A 15125-nucleotide genomic window follows, 5' to 3' on the forward strand; every position below is an offset into this window, starting at 1 on the left:
TAATTTTAAATTTATCCTGATTAACAATTTTAAAAATATATCACTATAAAATCTTAAAAGTTTTACATTTTAAATGTAGCATCTAAATAATTATAAAGGCAAACAAATAAAAAAGGAATACTCTATAACAAAAATATAAAATTGAAACCGACTAATTCTAACGTTTAAGGATTTAATTCGATACGGTCCAGCAACGATTGACCGGCTAAGACAACAAATGATGATAGGAAAAACTATACCACAAGAAAATTATACTCAAACTCAGAGTTGATAACAAATATATTCTCAAAATATTATTTTTTTTTGGGGAAAAGAGATACATAAAAGTATTATTTGCAAATATACCCTCAAAATTGTCTAACCAGAAAGCTTGGCTTAGATATCCTCAAAAAGGATGTAAAGCTGCAACAATTCCAAGAAGCTACATTAGATATATACATAGAGTTTGCAAATTGTCAGCCTATGGATAATTATCAATACAGTTCAAATTAACATTAGGAATCAAATGCAGCTGAAGCACAAACAACTTCTGATGCCCAGTATAACTTCCAGTTGCCAATAGTCTTAGATAAAATAGTCATCACCATTACTAAACCTATCAAAAATCGGTGTTGTATATTTCAAGATTTATCAAAAGAAAAGGAAATTATTACCCACAGAACATGCTCAGCATGCATGGAAAATGTTATCATCCGAGAAGAATACAGTATCATTGAATCAAGTTCAAGAAGAAGATTTGGGTGCTAGAATAGGCTGAACTGCCTTTGAGGATAGCTTCAGTATATTCCACTTTGTTTGATGCTAGAAATCCTGTTTTACGTCCACCTTCATTCAAAATTATGTCCATCTTGGGACCTGCTGAATTATGAGCTGATGGGAAGAAAAGTATTGTCAGTGGATAGCATGCTTAGCTTTCGGATAAACAGTAGGATGGGAGCCCACATGCACTAACCAATTGGTATCACTCCAGATGCCATGTACTCCTACGACACTATTTCCAAAATGTTCATTAATCATAGAGTGAAGTCCGGCAACAGCACCTCCCAGAAGTTGGATCTAGTCCTTGTTATGGTGAACAATTCAAAAAGAGCTGACGGAAACATGGCAAACAATAGAAGAAACTGTATATCATTTATGCATTGGAGGCAGTAGAGTTTTAGATAATGTAGTGAAGATTCCTCTCGAGTTTCAAGAACTTCTAAACATAAAGTTCAGGCACAAGACGACATCCAAAATCGCATGTTCTGCAAATAGTATGTCAAAGTTTGAGCTCAGATGCATAGCCACGATTAGATTGATCTAAAACTTTCTTGTTCCCTCTCTCAGAAGACCTTTGATATTCCCTCGAGTCTGAAGGTATCCAATAACTTGTTATCCTTTGGACACTATATTCAGTCGTGCATTAATGGGTCAGTCGTAGTTTACAGGAGACGGTCAAACTAGTTGAAAGAATGGTATTGCTCAGAACAGTTCTAGATCGATTCCACTGGAACTTCAAATTGACCACTGGTCAAAGTTCTGACACGGCAGACAAATGAGTAGACCATTAATGGAAGTTCCATCCATGCTAATGGTGGAGTAAAAATCTGTCGTCGTTCATCTCTACCTGCAAACTATGGAACTGACTTCTGGTTTCCATAAGGGTAGAAAAGAAATATCCACAAAAACCATACAAGTTCAGCTTTGTTTTAGTAAATAACCCTGGGCCTTCAAGAACATATGGAATGTTGAAGTCCTTATCCTCCTGCACATCTCCAGCCTCAAGCTACTCATTATGCTCTTTCTGGATATGCTTCGATTAGTCAATAACATAAAAGGGTAGCACAAAACCAAACAGTATATAAAGGATAACGGAGTCCTTATATGGGAAATTCTACTTGGTACACCTAAACTCAAACATAGATGTCACTAACTCTGTTTTGATCCACCAAAATTTAAGAAAAAACCAGAAAATTTTGTTAGTTGTGTACAGTGAAAACAAATCTAGAGACAAAAAAGGGAATCCAAAACATAAAATATACTAGCAGCTAGGAATTTTCAAGTTGAAAGAAAACTAGTGCTGCAGATCGAACCTATTCGCAGCATCCCTGCAGAACTCCACAAAATTATCCAAATTTAGTTCCCTGCATCTCTCTTTGAGCTTCTGCAAACTTTCTTCATCCTGCTTATTCCGACAACTACCCACAAATTGGAGCTTTGGCCTAGGCATGTCCTGATCTAGAATTCCAACAGATTGTGCAAACGCTTCCAGTTGAAGGCTATGAGCCTTGATGAGAATCAAGTGTTCAGTTAATATTGTGACATCAACTAACCATATGCCCACATGATGAGGGCATTCACAGACATTACCTTCTCTGGGCGAAACTGGGCAACTGATACAATCACAGGACTCCTAACTAGCTTTCCCAGAGGAAGCATCCGCTTGGACATTCAGTACTTTCTTTCATCAATGATGGTTCAATAAATCTCTAGCAGTGAATAATTAAATGGAGCCAGATGATAAAATAGGATGTTTTGAAATGTCCAACTCGCTAATTCTTTTAAACAATTGCAGGTAATAAGACACATTTAGCTAAACCGTGAAACTTAGCTCTCTAAAGTTGGTTTTGTAAAGAAACAAGACATCAAAATTAAATATAATTGGCTTGGAAATTTGTCATGCATTCTAAAATTGTTAAGCAACAGTCAGGTATAAGCCAGGCTGCCAATTTACAAGAATTATATATATACCTGAAGGGATGAAGTATCACAGGGAGGGTACACTCTCTTAGTGAGTGGAGGAATCTTCCACAGACAATCTATATGTGACCTGGCCCATGAGGAGTTTACCATTGCAAGATGTGCACAGGATCCCACCGACCCATACAACCAACTAAATATTGTATAGTACACCACTTTGCACCTGGATAGCAGAATGCTGCCTCACAAGTAAAGAAGACATAAGATGATTAGCACCACACGTCAAAGAAAAAAAGACTTCTTCTTAGTCCAAACAAGACTAGATTGCCTATACCTCGACTGCCAAATCCATACAATTTAATGCTTATTTATTTCTTTGAAGTCAGAGTATCAGTATTCTGACCTCGTCTACAGGAGTGAAGAACAATAAGAAGCAGTGTTCATCGCTTAAAATCTTTACATAGCAATTGGTTGCAAACAAATCATGACATACATACAATACAGAATAAGCACTAGGAAAAAGCAGGACATGGAGCAAAAGGAATGACCATGTTCTCATATGTGTGCTCCAATTCGTTTAAAAAGCTCTTGTTATTGTTGAATAAATCAAATGTCACCTCATCACACAATTCTAAGAAAATATTGCATAGATTAAATGGAACTTACAAAGAAAGTTGCATCCAGAGGTTAAAGCAGACATGTGGCCATTTAACAATAAAAATTTAACAAACATGACCTTTAAGCAACATTACCAGGAGTCATTTCTTGTGAAACAGATTGTAGAGTGATACTCAATTGCAAAAACAACATAAGTTTACAGTTAGCGTAGGACACCAACTAAGCAACTATTTTTAGAACCTAGCTTATGAACATGATCAAGAACAAAGGTCTAAGCTGTACCAGTTCTTATAAACAGATTGCAAATGATAAAGATTCCAAAAATCATGAAAGCAACTATTTCTGCAGTCAACTGAAGATACTATATCTGCAAATACCTCATAGCAATTAGAGCATCATTATTGTACATTGAGCTGCGCTGGAGTACACGAGAAAAACCATATCCGAGCTGGTGGTCGTATAGTAAGTATAGCAAATAACTTTGCACCCAAAAATCCGAGCAAGCAGGTAGGTAAAAGCATATAACCACTAGTATCAAAATAGAATTGAGGGGTGAATTTGCACAGAGCCTTCCACGAAAAATACACTGAACCAAGACTTTATCCAATCATAGTAAAATGAGGATATGTGTGCTCTTCAATGCATTTCCACCTGTACAAGTGAATGACCTAACAGTGCATGTTGGCACGTAAACTATGGGATCATTTAACCAAAACTGAAGTGCCAGAAAAGGATGAACTTGTTTATAGCAAAAAAATACAAAAGAACAATAGGTATTGATGATGGACTCTTCTTTCTTATCAAATTAAAAACCTAAAATATTAAACACTCTTTGTTGTTTTGTTTCATAGATCGAAGGTAATGGTGGTAAGCAACAAAACATCCTAACATCCTCACCAATTTCATAATGTAAATGACTAGTAAAGACGGCGTAGCCGAGATCGGGGTTCTCTTCCTGCACGGCTCTCAGGGCGCACCACAGGACCCTCTCCCCGCGACCGCCGTCGTTGGTGTAAGAATGGAAGAACCCCACCGCCCTCCGCCTCCCCCGCCGCCCCGAGATCACGGCCGCGACAGCGGAGAAGGGTACCAGGGATAGAAGGGAAGAAAGCAAGGTGGTCGACAACAAGACCCAGACCGCCATGGATCACGCTCCGACTCTTCGCGGCCCACCGGATTTGGGTCTCGGCGGGCAGAGCTATGGGGTCTTGTTTATAAGAAAAGAAACCATCCGTGCTTGGAACAACGGATGCCCGATACACCACCCACCCACACTGTGATTGGATGCAGCTAGCGAACCCACAAGTGGGCCACCTCAGAGTGGCTCAAATCAACGCGACGGATGGACCCTGAAGAATTTACGGTCGATTGCGCCTTGGTCTTATTCGACGCTAATCCTCCATATTAGTCTCCGATCGTGCAACGAGGAAGAAGGGAATCGGAGAGGACGTAGTTGGGGCCGCAATGGTGGGAAGTGGCGGTGGAAAGGGGGAAAGATAGAGTTTCATGGTTCCACGACAGGGAAAAGAAAAAGCACTAATTACATATTATCTCCGTACTTATGTTATTTAATTTAATAATTTTTATATTTTAAAATTTTATATTATGATTCTCATAATTATGAAATTAAAATAAATTATTCTTTTTTAATATCAAGTATAGCATTGAAGCATGAGACATCGTCATCATCATCGTAATCATATTATTCAAGATAATATAATATTTTATTCTTAATGATTTTCAATTCTTGAGTCACGTGTCTTTACATATAGAATTCGTATATCCCTTAAAATCATGCATATAAGAGAGATATGTTTTATCTATAGAGTTCGTATATCCCTTAAATTCTAAAGATCTGTGGAAGATAATGAAATAGGTCAACTGTCATCCTCTCTAGTGATAATTTACATGACAAGGCCTACGAAAACGTACCTCAAATCACTATCCAAATCTTTACACGCCCCAAATAGGGGTTATTGGCGGAAAAGGGAAAAAAAAGAAGAGAATAGAAGGTGACATCCAAAAAAACCTAACCTACAACTCTTTGATTCTCTCGGTTGAAATTACGTTGTTATTCATCGATTTTGCGTCAATCGAACATATGATGTTACATATGGGGTCTTCCATCTGTGCAGTTGACAATGTTAGAAAATTAAAATAAATTATTTATTTTTATAATTATAAAAACCTTAATATAATTTTTTTAATAAATTTTTTAAGTATAAAAATTATCATACCCTAATACATAGGGTAAGTAATACGTAATTAGTTCAATCATCAAAGGGAATAGAGTACGGCGGTTTTTGATGGATTGGTCTTGATGGATGTAACAGGACACTGAAATAGTATGACATAATGCGCTAACCTCGTTTTTAGATTTATACGGAGGACGACAATACAAGAGACGGTCATACCTATCTCAGCATGTAAATTATTAATTAGGCTACAAACACAGGTAAGACGCCAACCAACAAGAACAAAAGCGTCCATAACGACATAAGCACACGCATCAGACAACGAACCCAATAGCAGCTTTTTAACCGGAGGAACGAACGTATTTGCCATACTGTTTGCCAACTCTCAGAGCTGTGAAAGGGCATCAAGCATGGTTTGGCGCGGCATGCACACGACTTCCAATGGCTTTGCCTTGGGGATGGTTAGCCCGGACCCTTCGGTCATGTCCACCTCCTCCCCCGGAAGCTTCTCCCACTCGAAACAGTGGATCAAGGTCGCGAGTGCCAGGCCGATCACTCGCATGGCGAGGCCTTCCCCGGGGCACTTGCGCCGCCCGGACCCGAACGGAAGCATCCTAAGCCCTGCCTCCTCCTTCCCTCCCTCGCACTGGAACCTCTCCGGCTTGAACTCCTCGGGTTCATCCCATGTGTTAGGGTCCCTGTGGATGGCCCACGCGTTCGTCAAAAGCATCGTGCCGCGAGGCACGTCGTAGCCACCGACGGTGCAGTCCTGGGAAGACTCATGGGGCACCAGGAGCGGCACAGCGGGGTACAGCCGGAGGGTTTCATAGATGATGCAGTTGAGGTAGGGGAGAATGGGGATGTCTTCTTCTTCCACCATCCGCCCTTGGCCGATCTTGGCATCGAGCTCGGCCCTCGCCGTGTGCAGAACTTCGGGGTGGATGAGCAGGAGGCACATGGCCCATTCCATGGTGACGGCCGTCGTGTCTATTCCACCTCCCAATAATTCCTGCACATGAAAGTAGTGTGTGTGTGTGTGTATTATTTACTATTTAGGAATTAGTAAATACAAAATAAATGATTATTTACTAATTTTTAGAACTTGATTATTATTACTAAAGCATTAGAGTAGTTTGACATCACAACTGACTTGTGTGGCGAGGGATGTAATCCCGCTTCTATTACCGCTCGGCGTCCATCAGTGCACTTTAGTCGTGAACGGAAGCGAGGCGAGGAACGTAACCGGAAGACTACGAATAGCGAAGAAACGAGACGTACCACAATGAGGCCCTTAATGGTGACGTCAGTGTAAGTTCCCGGATCGCTTTCCTGAAGAGACAACATAACGTCGATCACCGTTGCCCTCCCCTTATCTCCGTTCCCTACCGCCGCCGCTGCCTCTCCGTTGCTGCCACTCCGACGCCAGCGGACGCGATGACGCTCGATGAGTTCTCCGATTAGTGCGTCTCTGCTCCGCTGGATCCTGGCGAGCTTCCGCTCCGGCCCGCGCCACCCCAGCCTCCGCAGCGCCGGAAAGAAGTCCGCCACGTTTACCGCCCCGCTCACCGCAAACGTCTCCTCCACCACCTCCCGGAATCGCTGCCTCTCGTCCGCGGACTTCCCCACGACGGCCGTGGCCACCACCCCCATCATCACATCGTACGCCAGATTGAAGAACCTGGACTTCATCTCCACCCGCCGCGGGCCGTTCGGCCCCGAATCGCCGCCCTCGATGAAGAGAGCCTTCGCGAGCGACCGGACCACGCCAGTCCGTGAGTCGGAAGACGAGCGGAGGGCGCCCGTGGATAAGAGGTGGACGGCGGATATGCGGCGAAGGTTGCGCCAGTGGGAACCGTAGGGGGACCAGGCGATGGTTGTGCAGTCGTAGCCTAGGATCTGAGCGGCGAGGAGGCGGGGGCGATTCGCGAAGGCAAGGTCGTGGGCGGTGAAGCACTCTTCCGCGGCGGGAGCGGAGGAGACGAGGAGGACGGGGCGGGATCCGAGGCGGAGGAGTACGACGGGGCCGCGGGCGGCGGCGATGGCAGCCAAGGCGCGATGGGGCGGGAGCTTGGCGATGAGGTGGAGGTGGCCGATGATGGGGAACGAAGGGGGGCTCGGCGGGAGGTTCTTGCGAACACTCTTGGTCCATCGCCATGACAGGGATGCGAACAAGAGGAAGAGAGGGATAAGAAGAGAAGAGAGGAGAGGGAGAGAGGAGTCGTCGTCGGCCATGGTATGTTGTCCGAGGATGAAAGGTTTGCGCGAAATGATTGCTTATAAGCCCCATGGGATAATGTCTCCTCGAGTCGACACTATTATGGATCATCATAAGCGGTGATAAGGATAGTAATTATGATAAGACGCTACCAGCGTGCCCTGCAAGCGGACAGCTCAGGAAGCAGTAAGCTTCCCTATAAATACCCTATCGTTCATCAGAAAAAGGGGGGGAGAGACAGACACACCAAAACACTTCTTCATCTAAAACCATCTCTACATCTGCTAACTTGATCGTCGGAGGGGTCGGGCCGAGCACCGACCTTTGTGCAGGTGCGAAGCCGAAGGTCCCCTCCGGATGCACAAGCAAGAAGTTCTTGTCCGGAGGAGGTGGCTACACCGTCCCAATGGGCTCGAGGAACGCCCCAGGGAGATCCCCGTCGTTTGGACCCGAACCAAGCCACGTCGACCCCGAGGCCACGGCTCAGTTGTTTCCTAGAAAAGGACCTTCATCGATTAGGATGTCTCCTATCCCAAAAGGTAGCGAAGAATTCATAAATGACACGGATGTGAACAAGAGGAAGAGAGGGGTACGAAGATAAGAGAGGAGAACACGTCGGAGGATGGAAGGTTTGCGTGACATGGTTTCCGACAGATGTTGCCTTTAAACGCCATTGGATAAGGCCTCCTTGAGTGAACATCGTTTTCTATCATCATCAACGAGTGACTTGTCCCAAACAATGGAAAGAGACTGTTGCCCGAATGCCCGCGTTTATCTGACAAAGTTGGATTCGCTGATCCAGTGGACAATCTTATTTGAGAGAAGTTTCAAAAGATTCTTTATTTACTATTGACTTTGGATCCTCCAACAATGACATATGATTAACATTTACGTTTAGTCTCTCATTGAACAAATCAAATCTTATATGTTACATCTTAATTCTCAGATATCACCAAAAGAAATGTATCATTTTAATAATTTTAATTTTATCCTGATTAATAATTTAAAAAATATCATTATAAAATTGAAACGAAATAAATCTAACGTTGAAGGATTTAGTTTATCTCGCCAAAAAGTATCATTTAAATTAACCAAAGAACAAGTCCCAATCATTTGATACCTTGCTACTTGTGTTAGCAATGGTAGACCGGCTAAGACAACACATGATGATAGGAAAAGCTATAACACAGGAAAATGACTCTCCAATTCAGAGTTGATAACAAATATATCATCAAAATATTAGTTTTTTGGAGAAGGGATACATATAAGTATTATTTGCAAATATACACTCAAAATCGTCTAACCAGAAAACTTGGCTTAGATATCCTCAAAGAGGATGTAAAGCTGCAACAATTCCAAGAAGCTACATTAGATATATACATATAGTTTGCAAATTGTCTGCCTATGGCTAATTATCAATACAGTTCAAATTAACATTAGGCATCGATTGCAGCCGAAGCACAAACAACTTCTGATGCCCAGTATAAAAGTCTTTGATAAAACAGTCATCACCATTACAAAACCTATCAAAAATCGGTGTTGTATATTACAAGATTTGTCAAAAGAAAAGAAAATTATTACCTACAGAATATGCTCAGCATGCATGGAAAATGTTATAATCGGAGAAGAATACAGTATCATCGAGTCAAGTTCATGAAGAAGATTTGGGTGCTAGAATAGGCTGAACTGCAGCAGCCTTGGAAGTCTTCGAAGAATTTCTGCTCTGAAAACCTTTGAGCGTGCTTTCTAGCAGCTGCAGCTATTGCTAGTCTCTCTGCCTCTGGCATCTTAATCACTTCGAGGATAGCTTCAGTGTATTCCTCTTTGTTTGATGCTAGAAATCCTGTTTTACGTCCACCTTCATTCAAAACTATGTCTCTTGGGACCTGCTGAATTATGAGCTGCTGGGAAGAAAAGTATTGTCGGTGGATGACATGCATAGCTTTCGGATAAACAGTAGGATGGGAGCCCACATGCACTAACCAATTGGTATCACACCAGATGCCATGCACTCTACAACACTAATTCCAAAATGTTCATCATTGGCGTCAGAGCCAGACTGTCATAGATAATGACAAAAATCCAACCATGCTCCTCCGACATGACAACATGTGTTCTATCCTCACTAGCCTTATCCTGTGCATAGTGGAAGTTATCGTTCGTGGCATCCAACGAATCCGATTTATCCTCGATGCAATCCAAAATTTTCTGATCATTGCCACTGCTATTGATGGTGGAGTTATTGTGGGATCAGCGGTCTAGTCGAGGTTAGCGATGAGGTTGGGAACCTTGCCGCTATCCGGTTTCGTAGAGGTCTCTTGGGGTATGGCTATACAGATGAGGGCAAGCGAAGTGCGACTGTGATGGGCGGACCGATGGATTGGGAGGCGTTAGGACAAAGTGTGATATAAGTGGTCGGAGGTGGACGAAGAGGAAGGAAGGTGGTCAAGCAAACCAAAGAAGATACTGAAAATGCATTAGTTCTCGATGGGGCAAGAACGAAATCTCGGATCAAGGTGACCTGAGCTAAAGTAGTGGCGATTGGATCCGATGAGATTGGAAGAGTGAACTGGAGTGTTGGGGTTGTAGAGGGTCATAGGTGAAGGAGGAGGAGCTCTCAAAGAATGTGAAAGAGGAGAAGTGTAGACCAGATTGTTCCGAAGAATGAACGTTGCAAAGTTGAGAAGGGTGCCAACATTTGTGCTTACGGATGCATCGAAGAAAGATCAGAACATGATAGTGCCATTATGAGAGCGGTGGATGAACATGATAGTGCCTTTATGAGAGCGGTGGATACGAGTGGACGAGACGTTGGTGTTAGAACTAATGAGGTGACACACGTCAGGGTCAACGTAGGCAAAGGAGTGGCCAAGACCCTTGTCGATAAGCTCCAACGTCATAGTAAAAATAGTAGCAACAACGTTGACGGGACGGTAGTCACCCCATTTTTATTGAAATTAATGTCACGTGGTAGGCCTTCCGTCAGTAAAGTTGACGGTGTTAAAAAAATAAAAAAATTATTTTACTTTCATAAATATAAAAATTTTAATATAAAAATATAAATTCTAAGTACAGAATTAAGTAATATATAATTATCCCTGTCATATAAGGGAATAGAATAGGGCGTTCTTCGATGGATTTGTCGCAATGGATGTAAAGGACACTCAAATAGGATGATACTGCACCAACCTCGATTTTAGATTTATATGGAGTAGGATAATACAAGTGACGGTCATACCTATCTCAGCCTGTAAATTATTAATTAGGCCACAAACACAAGACCAACGCGAATAAAAGCATGGATAACCACAAAAGCACACGTATCAGACAGCGAACTCACATGCAGCTTTCTGACAGGAGGAACGTATTTGCCATACTGTTTGCCAACTCTCAGAGCTGTGAAAGGGCATGAAGCATGGTGTGGCGTGGCGTGCACACGACTTCTAATGGCTTTACCTTTGGCATGGATAGCCCCGGCCGTTCAGTCATGTCCACCTCCTCCCCCGGAAGCTTCTCCCACTCGAAACAGTGGATCAAGGTCGCGAGTGCCAGCCCGATCACTCGCATGGCGAGGGCTTCCCCGGGGCACTTGCGCCGCCCGGACCCGAACGGAAGCATCCTAAGCCCTGCCTCCTCCTTCCCTCCCTCGCACTGGAACCTCTCCGGCTTGAACTCCTCGGGTTCGTCCCATGTGTTAGGGTCCCTGTGGATGGCCCACGCGTTCGTCAAAAGCATCGTGCCGCGAGGCACGTCGTAGCCACCGACGGTGCAGTCCTGGGAAGACTCATGGGGCACCAGGAGCGGCACAGCGGGGTACAGACGGAGGGTTTCATAGATGATGCAGTTGAGGTAGGGGAGATTGGGGATGTCTTCTTCTTCCACCATCCGCCCTTGGCCGATCTTGGCATCGAGCTCGGCCCTCGCCGCGTGCAGGACTTCGGGGTGGATGAGCAGGAGGCACATGGCCCATTCCATGGTGACGGCCGACGTGTCTGTTCCTGCTGCCAGTAATTCCTACACATGAAAGTAGTGTGTGTATTATTTACTATTTAGGAATTAGTGAATACAAAATAAATGATTATTTACTAATTCTTAGAACTTAATTATTATTACTAAAAGCATTAGAGTAGTTTGACATCACAACTGACTTGTGGCGAGGGATGTAATCCCGCTTCTATTACCGCTATGCGTCCCTCAATGAACTTTAGTCGTGAGTCGAAGCGGGGAGAGATGAACATAACCGTAAGATTACGAGTACCGAAGAAACGACACGTACCGCAATGAGGCCCTTAATGGTGACGTCGGTGTAAGTTCCCGGATCGCTCTCCTGCAAAGACAACATAACGTCGATCACCGTTGCCCTCCCCTTATCTCCGTTCCCTATCGCCGCCGCTGCCTCTCCGTTGCTGCCACTCCGACGCCGGCGGACGCGATGACGCTCGATCAGTTCTCCGATAAGTGCGTCTCTGGTCCGCTGGAGCCTCGCGAGCTTCCTCTCCGGTCCGCGCCACCCCAGCCTCCGCAGCGCCGGAAAGAAGTCCGCCACGTTTGCCGCCCCGCTCACCGCAGACGTCTCCTGCACTATCTCCCGGAAACGCTGCCTCTCCTCCGCGGATCCCTCCTTGAGGGCCGTGCTCACCATCGTCATAATCACGTCGTACGCCAGATTGAAGAACCTCGACTTCATCTCCACCCGCCGCGGACCGTCCGGCTCAGAATCTCCGGGCTGGAGGAAGAGGGCCTTAGCGAGCGACCGGACCGCGCGGGTCCGTGAGTCGGAGGAGGAGCGAAGGGCGGCCGAGGATAAGAGGTGAACGGCGTAGATGCGTCGGAGGTCGCGCCAGTGGGGGCCGTGGGGGGTAAAGCCCATGGTTGTGCAGACGAAGCCTAACATCTGAGGGACGAGGAGGTTGGGGCGATTGGCGAAGGCGACGTCGTGAGTAGTGAAGCACTCTTCCGCGGCGGGAGCGGAGGAGACGAGGAGGACGGGGCGGTATCCGAGGCGGAGAAGTACGACGGGGCCGCCGGCGGCGGCGATGGCAGCCAAGGCGCGATGAGGCGGGAGCTTGGCGATGAGGTGGAGGTGGCCGATGATGGGGAACGAAGGGGGGCTCGGCGGGAGGTTTTTGCGAACACTCTTGGTCCATCGCCATGACAGGAGTGCGGACAAGAGGAAGAGAGGGATAAGAAGAGAAGAGAGGAGAGGGAGAGAGGAGGAGGCGTCGGCCATGGTATGTCGTCCGAGGATGAAAGTTTTGCGTGAAATGGTTGACGACAGAGGTTGCATTTAAGCGCGATGAGATAATGCCTTCTTGAGTCGACACCATTATCGATCATCAACAATGAGTAGTAACTCGATGCCCGCGTGCCAACATTTAAATATTGCTGTGGGTGCTTTGACAGATTTGGATTCCCACCTGCATCGTTTAGGATGACTCCTATCCCAGCAGATCGGATAATTCCTCCTTGCGTCGACACTATTATCGATCATCATCATTGAGTGACTCGTTGACCGCGTGCCAACATTTAAATATTGCAGTGGGTGCTTTGACTGATTTGGATTCCCACCTCCATCGGTTAGGATGACTCCTATCCCTGCAGGTAGCGAAGAATTCATAAATGACGGGAATGCGAACAAGAGGAAGAGAGGGATAAGAAGAGAAGATAAGAGCGGAGAGGGAGAGAGGAGTCGTCGTCGGCCATCATGATATGTCGTCCGAGGATGAAAGGTTTGCCTGAAATGGTTGCCGACAGAGGTTGCCTTTAAGCGCCATGGGATAATGCCTCCACACCATTATCGATCATCAACAATGAGTAACTCGTTGCCCTCGTGCGTGCTAACATTTAAATATTGCAGTGGGTGCTTTGAAGATTTGGATTCCTACCTCCATCAGTTAGGATGACTCCTACCTGCTTATCCCAGCAGGTAGTGAAGAATTCGTCTTTACCAACAGGATGAGACATGATTGTCACGACCGAGAGGCTAATTATAAATTATCCTACAGTTAAACTTTTTTATATTTCGATCTTTAGATTTTTTAAAAATTATATTTAAATTTCTATAGTTATAAAAGTTAAATATTTAATTTTATTTATCATAACATCGTCGGTTTTACCGACGAAAACATGAAAATAATAGATAAAATGATAATTTTAATATTTTGATTATGTTTTTAATGATGAAGGATGGTGACGAAGACCACCGATAACTATCGTGGATGAGAAGAGAGAGGCACAATAAAAGTTGAGGCAAAAGAAGAGGAGGAAGAGGACGATGCAAATGTTGATGATAGCGTCGACACTTATGCAAAGTGACGAAAGGGTCATTCGACATCTACATCGACATCGATGTAGATGCAAATGCATAGTATCTTTGTTGGCACTAACAACGATGTAAGGAAGGGCGACATTGCTTTGCGTCGGTGTCGCATGATAATTGCATTGCCCTCTGTATCCGAGTGACAAAGTAGATACTGAATAACTCTTTTGTTGTTCTACATCTACGTCGGTGCTGATGCAATTACCGAACAAAACCGATACAAATGTAAAGCGTCAACATCGTCACTCTCCCTTCTCATCCACAATAACCGCTCGCGGTCCTAGCGACATTGTCGTCCGCCAATATCGAAAACATAATTGGAATGTTAAAATTATATTTTATCTCATTATTTTTATAATTCTATCGGTAAAATTAACGATAGTAGGATAAATAGAACTAAATATTTCACTTTTATAACTATATAAATTTTACTATAAAAATTTTAATTCTAAAAATCAAAATAAATATATGTAATTAGATCTCATTGATTATTCCTATTCCTTGTATTCCGTATGAGCCAAAAACGACGTTAGCCATTGGGCCGTCTTTTTTGAGAGAAGTTTCAAAAGATTCTCTTTTCTTTTCGTTAAATTTTTTACACAAGAATGAGGTTTGAGTGTTGACTTTGGATCCTCAAGAATGACATATGATTACGGCTTAGGTTTCGTCCCTCACTAAACAAATCAAATCTATATATATCTTAATTCTCAGATATCACTAAACAAAATGCATCATTTTAACAATTTTAATTTTTTCCCGATTAAAAATTTAAAAAATATATCATTATAATATGTTAAATTTTTATATTTTAAATGTAGCCTTTTAATAATTATAAAGGCAAACAAATGAAAAAGGAATATTCTACAACAAAAATATAAAATTGAAACAGAATAATTCCAACAAAAAGTATCAGTTTGAATATAACCCAAGAACAAGCCTTAACACAAGAAAATTACTCTCAAACTCAGTGATGATAACAAATATATCCTCAAAATATATATATTTTTTTGGAAAAGAGATACATAGAAGTATTATTTGCAAATATACCCACATAATCGTCTAACCAGAAAACTTGGCTTGGATTTCCTCAAAAAGGATG

The 15125-nt window shown here is 43.5% G+C and overlaps 1 protein-coding gene and 1 long non-coding RNA gene across 2 annotated transcripts; both read right to left on the reverse strand.

Moving 5' to 3' along the window:
- Nucleotides 1–564: 564 nt before the first annotated feature.
- LOC135595866 (uncharacterized) lies at nucleotides 565–4770 on the reverse strand. Its single transcript, XR_010480691.1, has 3 exons — nucleotides 4195–4770; nucleotides 953–2917; nucleotides 565–870 (listed from the first exon to the last, which is right to left on the reverse strand). It is a non-coding gene; the product is annotated as an uncharacterized LOC135595866 (long non-coding RNA).
- A 1107-nt stretch (nucleotides 4771–5877) lies between these two features.
- Nucleotides 5878–13015, reverse strand: LOC135594815 (uncharacterized). Its single transcript, XM_065085325.1, has 4 exons — nucleotides 11984–13015; nucleotides 11100–11721; nucleotides 6771–7765; nucleotides 5878–6501 (listed from the first exon to the last, which is right to left on the reverse strand). The coding sequence occupies exons 1-4, from the start codon at nucleotides 12992–12994 to the stop codon at nucleotides 5878–5880; spliced, it is 3252 nt and encodes a 1083-aa protein (XP_064941397.1). The 5' UTR covers nucleotides 12995–13015.
- Between the last annotated feature and the right edge of the window lie 2110 nt (nucleotides 13016–15125).

Source organism: Musa acuminata, chromosome BXJ1-10 (assembly GCF_036884655.1).
Source record: "Musa acuminata AAA Group cultivar baxijiao chromosome BXJ1-10, Cavendish_Baxijiao_AAA, whole genome shotgun sequence".
Classification (NCBI taxonomy): Eukaryota; Viridiplantae; Streptophyta; class Magnoliopsida; order Zingiberales; family Musaceae; genus Musa; species Musa acuminata.